Here is a 9,383-nt window from a genome sequence, read left to right as displayed (position 1 = left end):
CGGATCACCAGGTCAGGAGATGGAGACCATCCTGCCTAACACGGTGAAATCCCGTCTCTACTAAAAATACTAAAAAATTAGCTGGGAGTGGTGGCGGGTGCCTGTAGTCCCAGCTACTCTGGAGGCTGAGGCAGAATGGCATGAATCCAGGAGGCAGAGCTTACAGGGAGCCGAGATCACGCCACTGCACTCCAGCCTGGGCGACAGAAAGAGACTCCGTTTCAAAAAAAAATAAAAGAAAGAAGGAAAGAAAGAAAAAATTGGAAAAAAAAAAAAATAAGAGGGGCAGGAGGGAGCAACATGGTCAACTGGACCAACTACGTGTTACGTCTATGGGCTTGGACTGGAGTTCCTGCCTCCACTGAAGCACATGGCTGTGAAAAGAAGGGTAGATGCCTACAAATCAAAACACAAAAAACCAACTGGGGTTCTGTTAGGAAATTGAAAGGAGAGATAACTCGGGTAGTAATCAATAGTGTTCGTAGCATGAAGCCTGGGGAAGGTTAAGGCTCTGTTTTCTTTGTGGGTGAGTATCACCCAACACTCTTGTTTTTTCCCTCTTGTGCTCTTTGCTCCTTTCCTCTGTCCTTTTGCATTAGTAATGAGTTGGATAATCAAACACTGTATCAATAAAGAAGTGTTTTAGGTAGAGTGTGTATATGAATTTAACTCATTAAAAAACACTTTGGCCGGATGTGGTGCCTTACACCCTGTAATCCCAGCACTTAGGGAGGCAGATGTGGGAGGACAGCTTGAGCCCAGGAATTTGAGACCTGCCCGGGCAATGTAGTGAGATCCTCTTCTCCACAAAAAGGGGGAAAAAAAGACAAAAAGAATACTTTGATTAGACAGGAGTGACTAATCAGGTACAAGTTTGACTTTCAGATACAAACCATGACTCAGTTGCTTCTGTTACTTCTTGATAACCTGGCAATCCCCAGCTGTTCACCACTTGTGCCAGCCTCACTCCTGGCTCTATGCCCTTTGCCTGGGCTGATTCTTCCATCCAGGAAGTCCTTCTCACTTTTTTTGCACACATAGTAGACACTGAGGCTTCACTCTCCTGGCCTCCTTTCTATCCTTCTATTCCTCTAGTCTAATTAGAGAGATTGGAAACCTCGAAACTACATTCCAAGCACCAGGTGTGGCAGTGTGTGCCTAGAGTTTCAGCTACTCAGGAAGCTGAAACGAGAGGCTCACTTGAGCTCAATTCAAGACTCAGCCTGGGCAACATAGTAAGACCCCATCTTTTAATAAAAACTACATTTCCCAGAATCCCTTACAGCTCGGGTGTGGATCTGAAATAAGTTCTTGTGTGAGATTTGGCAGGCAAAGCAGAAGCCACCATTCCGCTGTTGCTATGGCGGCTGCTGCATAAAGCAAGCGGGGTGAAGGCACTGAATGCTGCTGGACTCAGTGCCCCTTCTGACTGGATGGTCGCCAGCTTCGTGTGGCAGTTGCCTTTGTCACAGGCAGTTGCAGCAACAGCACCACCATCCTGGTTTCAGGAGCACGGCTACTGTGGTGGGCCCTTGGTGGGTACCCCCTGGCGTGCATCCCTCCAGCCCTCCCGATAATTGTGTAATCTCTGCTTGATTCTCAGTATTAAATTTTTCTGTGCTTGAAATACCTAGAGAGGCCAGACGTAGTGGTTCACGCCTATAATCCCAGCACTTTGGGAGGCCAAGGCAGGCTGATGGCTTGAGCCCGGGAGCTGGAGACCAGCCTGAGCAATGTGGCAAAACCCCATCTATACAAAAAATCAAAAATTAGCTGGGCATGGTGACACAGACCTGTAGTTCCAACTATTCAGGAGGCTAAGGTGGGAGGATCGCTTGAGCCCAGTTGGTTGAGGCTGCCGTGAGCCTTGATTGCACCACTGCACTACAGCCTGGGTGACAGAGCAAGGCCCTGTCTGAAAAAACAAAAAAAAGAAATACCTACAGAGGTTTCTACTTCCTATACTAAACCCTGACGGACCAACTAACTCATAGGCCAGCCTGGGTCTTCCCTGAACCACCAGGCTGTTCTAAGTGCCTCGTGTGAGCTCCCACTATGCCCTGCATCATAAGTTCCTGCCTTTTCATCTTGTGACCCTGGCACCAGTGCTTGGCTCACAGCAGGTGCAGAGTCAATGTTTAATGAACTGAAGCTCCCTCTGCCAAGATACCAGGAGGTTCTATGGTCTAGCCTAAGGGGCAGTCCACCTCCTGCTTGCTCTGCAAAGCCCAAAGAACGTGTTGCCTCTGGACACTTACTGGATTCAAGATGAATCCCAGGTCCTCAGCTTTTCCACACTTGAACCATCCCGCCACAAGAGGCCACACCAGAATTGGAGAGTTGACCTGGTCCCAGGAAAAAGGTGCTAAGGAACAAGAAAAATTGCTTATCTCAAGATTGACCATCTGGTGGTTCTTAGGGTCCTGTACTTGATGAATGGTGGCTGCTAGGCTGCAGTGAAGGCTGTAGTGGATGAGAGTATTGGCTTTGAGGCCAGGAAAACCCTCCAAGTTGGAAGGCGTGCAAACTTCAGCAAGTCACTCAGCTTGTTTGAACCTCAGGTTTTTGTTTGTTTGTGAGACAGGGTCTCACCCTGTCGCCCAGGCTGGAGTGAAGTGCAGTGGCGTGACCATGGCTCACTGCAGCCTCAACCTCTGGGGCTCAAGTGATCCTCCCATCTCAGCCTCCTAAGCAGCTGGAACCACAGGTGCCTGCCACCATGACCCACTAATATAAAAATAAAAACTTTTTTTTGTGTGGAGATAGAGGTCTCCCTATATTGCCCAGGGTGGTCTCAAACTCTTGAGCTCAAGAGACCCTCCCACTTCAGCCTCCTAAAGTGCTGGGATTACAGGCATGAGCCACTTGCCCAGCCATGGTTTTTCATCTATAAAATGGGAATAATAAAATCAATCAGGATTCTTAGGCATAAAAAGGTATGCATAAAATATCAAATGCTTACTACAGTGCATGTACATAGGAAGTGCTCAATAATTATCAGTAGCTCTTATAATGGTCATCATTGTTGTCATTTTATGACAATTCTATTACTTTACATAATTTTTCCTTCAGCCTAAACAGACTCAGATGCAATTAGCCTCGAATGCAGTTCCTTATACCTTTTCCTGGTGTTCCATTTTACACACTGATGTGAATAACCCTCTTTGCAAAAGACTCAGCTAGGCCCAAGTCTGGGGCTGTACTGAGGAAAGGCCAAAACCATCTATGCCAGTGGTTCTCCACCCTAGCCAAATCAGGGTTAGGACTTAAAAACAAAACAACCACCAAAACAAACAAATAAACCAAAACACATTGTCCCTCAACCAGAGACTCTGATTAAACAGGGCCCAAGCTTCAGTAGTTCGAAAACCTCCCCAGGTGATTGTAACGCGCAGCTGAGAGCCACTGCGCAGCTGAGAGCCACTGATCAACGTGGCAAAGATTAGTCCAGTACTTCCATTACCTCAGGGAGAAAAAGAAAGCTGCTTTTACTCTTCTATAATCTCCACCACATTGTGGGAGAAGAGAGGACTGAAGATTACTGTTGAATTATCCCACTTACAAAAGAAATTCTCATTCTGAACCCGGGAAAATGGCTCATCGTGTTAATCCTCCGGTTTGTGTCTCGAGGTATCTGATATGATGGGAAGAGGAGTGATCAGAGATGCCGTAGGACATGTCGGGAGCTAGTCTGGAAATAGCTGTGAGGAACTTGGGTTGACTGGTGGCTCTCTATCCTGAGCCAGCAAGTGTGCACACACATGGTTACTGATCAGTATCAGGTGTGTGCACTTTGATCCTGGGCAAGTGACACGATCCCTGCTTTGGCGCTAAATTTACCAATATCTAAGTGCCAGAGATAATTGGTGAGAGCTGGCAGTGTGCTTAGAAATAAAGTATATCTGGAAAAAAAAAAAGGTTTTTTTTCCATTGTTAAAGTAATATGCAAAAGAAAATACAGAAAACTGGAGAAACAGAATGAACCCCAGAAAAAACTAATAATAATAGCCAAGATCTATATAGACTTAGGGGCTAGACATGGTTCTGTGCTCTTTACCATATAAATGTACATACTCCTCACTATAGCTCTAAGAGGTAGATAACTATTTCTAACTCTATTTTACAGAGAAGAAAGGGGGCCTGGAGCTGTTAGGTGACTTGCCTGAGGTTGCCTAGCTTGTAAAGGCAGAGCCAAAATTTGGACTTATGCTTCATTTAACAGGACCTGGTCAACCTCAGAGAGAGAGTTCATAAGATAAGCTGCATTCAAAGACTCAATGCCAGTTGCTAAAATTGAAAACGTTAGTATCAGTTGTCATTCACTCATTTATTTATTTCACAGATATTTATTGACAGTGTCTAGATGTAACATAACATTCCAGGCTTGATTATCAAGATATTGAATAGTATACATACAAAGGGTATCTGTTCATTCCTTCCTACAGCATTGAAATTTCAAGAATCTCAACAAAATAATGCATGTATAAACAACATAAATCTAGAAAGTTTTCTTTCTTTCTTTTTTTTTTGAAGACAGAGTCTCACTCTGTCCCCGAGGCTGGAGTGCCGTGGCGCAATCTTGGCTCACTGCAACCTCTGCCTCCTGGGTTCAAGAAATTCTCCTGCCTCAGCCACCTGAGTAGCTGGGACTACAGGAGCACGCCACCATGCCTGGCTACTTTTTTGTATTTTAGTAGAGACAGGGTTTCACCATGTTGCCCAGGCTGGTCTCAAACTCCCGAGATCAGGCAATCTGCCCACCTCGGCCTCCCAAAGTGCTAGGATTACAGGTGTGAGCCACTGTGCCCACCCAAATCTAGAAAGTTTTAAAATGATGTAACTGTTCCCTGATGGCAAAAGTCCAAAACCAATATTTCAAAACTTATGGAATGTCACACGCCTGTTAGATGGAATATTTAGCATTATCCTCTATATTTTCATCAATTAATAAACACAACTTGGACAATAATTTCAGTTGAATTTCATGAGTTTGGCTGTGTCAAATTATGTTTTATATGGCAGTGGTATCTTCAACTTAGAAATTTGATGCTTGGTGAATGAACGGATTAATCGATAGGTGGAAGGATACATGAGTGAATAAATAGACAAGGATGCTTAGCAATGTTCTAAATGCTTAAACACTGTATGTTTAAAAAAATTTGGCCGGGCACAGTGGCTCACACCTGTAATCCTAGCACTTCGGGAAGCTAAGGTGGAAGGATTGCCTGAGTCCAGGAGTTCAAGGCCAGCTTCAGCAACATAGTGAGACCTGGTCTCTACAAAAAGTTTTTTAAAAATTAACTGAGCGTGGTGGTGCACGCCTGTAGTCTCAGCTACTCAGAAGGCTGAGGTGGGAGGATCACTAGAACCAAAGAGGCAGAGGTTGCAGTGAGCCAAGATCGTGCCACTGCATTCCAGCCTGGGTGACTGAGTGAGACTCTGTCCCTCCAAGCAAAAAAAAAAAAAAAAAAAAAAAAAATTCAGTGTGTTCTATAGTTTGTTGGGTAATAAAGTATGACTCAGGTGAAAATTGTGAAGTATTTTATTTTTTAATTGACAAATAACAATTGTATATATTTATGATGTACCATATGAATACATTCTGGAATGGTTAAATCGAGTTAATTAACATATGCATTACCTCTACATATTTTTCTTTTTTGTGTGTGTGGTGAGAACACTTAAAATCTACTCTCTTAGCAATTTTCATTTACAGTATGTTGTTAATGAACTGTAGTCATCACGGTGTATGAAAATTTTTATTTTGACTCTTCCCACAGACTAAGTAAATAACTTCAAGCAAGTCATTAAAGTCATTATAATGCCGGTTTCTTCATCTGAGGATTAAATGAGGTCTAGCACCCTAACTAATACATGTTAAACAGTCAGCATATTTTAAACTTGCCTTCAAAATATAGACAAAAAGCAACACAATACAATACAAAAAGATATACAATATAAAATGTCTCTCTCCTTTTTTTCTTGAGGTGAGGTCTCACTATATTGCCAAGGCTGGTCTTGAACTCCTGGGCCCTAGTGATCATCCTGCCTCAGCTTCCCAAAGTGTTGAAATCACTGGCATGAGCCACCTTGCCCAGCTGAAATAAGTTTCTTTCCATAAAGTTGTCTGCTGTCACTATTATTATTAGAGATCTCCAAGCAAAATTAAGATTTTGCAGTTGATGAAGAAAATGTTTACATTGTTTGCTTCGGAACCGTTACCGGAAAAGGGTCCCGATTCAGACCCCAAGAGAGGGTTTTTGGATCTCCTGCAAGAAAGAATTCTGGGCGAGTCCACAGAGTAAAGAGAAAGCGAGTTTAGTAAGAAAGGGCCGGGCGAGGTGGCTTATGCTTGTAATCCAGCACTTTGAGAGGCCGAGGTGGGAGGATCACCTGGGGCCAGGAGTTCCAGACCAGCCTGGTGAAGGTGAACATGGCGAAACCCCGACTCTACTAAAAATACAAAAATTAGCAGAGTGTTGTGGCGTAGGCCTGTAATCCCAGCTTCCTGGGAGGCCGAGGCACAAGAATCGCTTGAACCCAGGAGGCAGAGGTTGCAGTGAGACGAGAGCGTGCCACTGCACTTCAGCCTGGGCATCAGAGCCAGACTGTCTCAAAAAAAAAAAAAAAAAGGAAAGAAAGAAAAAAAGTAAAGGAATAAAGAATGGCTACTCCATAGACAGAGCAGCGGGCGTATGCCGCTGGTTGCCCATTTTTATGGTTATTTCTTGATTATATGCTAAACAAGTGGTGGATTATTCATGAGTTTTCCCGGAAGGGGGCGGGCAATTCCCGGAATTGAGGGTTCCTCCCCCTCTTAGACCATACAGGGTAACTTCCTGATGGTTGCCATGGCATCTGTAAACTGCCTTGGCATTGGTGGGAGTGTCTTTTAGCATGCTAATGTATTATAATTAAGGTATAATAAGCAGTGAGGACGACCAGAGGTCACTCTCCTGGCCATCTTGGTTTTGCTGGATTTTGGCCAGCTTCTTTACTGCGCCCTGTTTTATCAGCAAGGTCTTTATGGCCTGTATCTTGTGATGACCTCCTATCTCACCCTGTGACTTAGAATGTCTTCACCTCCTGGGAATGCAGCCCAATAGGTCTCAGCCTTATTTTACCCAGTCCCTATCCAAGATGGAGTTGCTCTGGTTCAAATGCCTCTGACAGAACCGTGTGAAATAACACAAATATTCTGGCTAAATTCCAGTGTGAGTGATTAACATTCTCCAACTTCAAATAATTTTTATTATTAGCCAACACTTGTCCATCCCCAGTAATACACACGTTGCATAAAGAGCACAGAATGAGATGGGCCTCCCTTGGCATGTTCATAGTCTGCACATACTTTCCACTGAGGGCTCCCCTTTCTTGCTCACTGTTATGCCCACAACTTTTCAGCTCCCACTATTTTCAACCCTGGGAGGCTTCCTGACCCAGAGTGCCAAGTAATTCTAAAACACAAGAGATAAAATGTGAACACCTGTAGAATTCCAGAGAATGAAAGACGTAAGGTATATTTATTCATTTATTTAATTATGTATTTTAGAGTGGGGGGTCTTGCTATGTTGCTCAGGCTGGTCTACAAATTCCTGGATTCAAGCCATCCTCCCACCTCAGCCTCCCAAAGTGTTAGGATTACAGGCGTGAGCCATGGCACCCGGCCTTTTAAACGTTTATTAATAGTTTTGATATCTGCGAAGTGATTGATATTTGTTCCTTTTTAACTTGGAGGCTGGGATTAATACACATGTTCTTCATTATTGCCCACAAAGCGTTGTTGATACGCAGGAGGGGAGTGGCACTTCCGCAATTTATTCTTCCAACCTGTGCCAATGGGATCCGGGACAGGAGATCGACAGTAACCCGCGGTTGATCTGGATCTAATCCAGTTAGTCCAGTCCCTATTCCTTCAAGTGTCCCCAGGCCCTCTTGCCTATTTTCGCCCTTTGCCCAGTGAAAGGAAGAGTTTGGGGAGAAGGAAACAATTTAAATCCGCTTCCTAGGCGTGTGAATGTATTTCAAGTACGCTAAATACCTCAGTCTTCCAATCTAATTACAATACATAGAAAAGAGGCATTTTTAGGACACTTAAAACTTGTAGCATAATTGCGCAACTGAAGAGCGCCGCCGTGTCCCCGCCATCCGTGCGCCCTCCGACCCCCCACGGCGCGCGAGTGCGCGGCTTAGCAGCAGGCAGCCGGGGACTGGAGGGGACGGGGAGGCCGGCGCTGTGCCCAGCACAGAGCCCTGGGTTGGTATCGCTTCTCTCTGAGGGCGACTTCGGAACTGCCTGGGATTATAAACCACGACTAATAAAGGACTCACATCTTTCTGGGTCTTCTAAAGGCAGAAAGAAATCCACTTTCTTGTCACCACAAGAGTTTGTTAAGAGATGCAAAAGTAAAGGTCGAAGCCAGAGAGAATGCGATAGCATGGGGGGAGGGGTGGCTACGATGGTGAATGCCGCTGCCCGACTACGTGGGTTCGAATCCCAGGGTTGCCATTTGGGCGGCGAATGGCAGGCGATCGGAATATGGAGGTGAACTTGCTTGCCGAGGTCGCCCTTTCTTGCGGGAACTACGACTAGCTCGGTTGCCTTGGCCAAGTCTGTCCCGGTTTCTTCACCTGTAGGGAGTACCTGCCGCAGAATTGTTGTAAGGAGTGAGACCTTGTCTCAAGATGTAAACGGGCCGGGCGCGGTGGCTCAGGCCTGTAATCCCAGCACTTTGGGAGGCCGAGGCGGGCGGATCACGAGGTCAGGAGTTCGAGAGACAGCCTAACATGATGAAACCCCTTCTCTACTAAAAATACAAAAACTAGCCAGGCGTGGTGACGCGCGCCTGTAATCCCAGATACTCGGGAGGCTGAGGCAGGAGAATCGCTTGAACCCGGGAGGCGGAGGTTGCAGTAAGCCGAGATTGCGACACTGCACTCCAGCCTGGGAGACAGAGCAACTCCGTCTCAAAAAAAAAAAAAAAAGGATATAAACGATTAACACTTTGTTAGGCACACAGTAAAGGGCTCAGTAAGTATTCTCTCTTCTTTCACACAGTTCCAAGACAGCGCAGAAGGGAGGCAGCCACGCCTAAGAATGATTCCTTGAGCAATTCTTTCAAAGAAGCACTGAACTCTGTAAGGACGCTTAGCTGCAGACAGAAAGGGCAGGGGCCCTGGGAGCAAAGGTGCGTAAGCCAGGACGTTACAGGAGCGAGTCTTGCACCCAGGGCGCCGGCAGAGAACTCCGGAGGGACTTCTGGCGAGGGCTTCCCGCCCGGGTTCCCAGAGCGGCATGATTAGCATTCGCCCCGCCTCCATCGCCTCCCGGTCTGCGATTGGTCAGCGCTCCTTGGCTGCCCGCTCCGGGCGGGGCCAGAGGG

At 45.8% G+C, this 9,383-nt stretch overlaps 1 protein-coding gene across 1 annotated transcript in view; it reads left to right on the top strand.

The window, feature by feature from the left end:
* FZD5 (frizzled class receptor 5) overlaps positions 1–9,383 on the top strand; it is a 24,069-nt gene that overhangs the window by 12,298 nt on the left and 2,388 nt on the right. The window contains exon 2 of the mRNA XM_011993920.1: positions 8,127–8,257. Coding sequence (XP_011849310.1) covers positions 8,127–8,257 — 131 coding nt within the window. The remainder of the gene's footprint in view (positions 1–8,126; positions 8,258–9,383) is intronic.

Source organism: Mandrillus leucophaeus, unplaced genomic scaffold (genome assembly GCF_000951045.1).
Source record: "Mandrillus leucophaeus isolate KB7577 unplaced genomic scaffold, Mleu.le_1.0 Scaffold436, whole genome shotgun sequence".
Classification (NCBI taxonomy): Eukaryota; Metazoa; Chordata; class Mammalia; order Primates; family Cercopithecidae; genus Mandrillus; species Mandrillus leucophaeus.
This window is presented reverse-complemented; position numbering and strand designations above follow the sequence as displayed.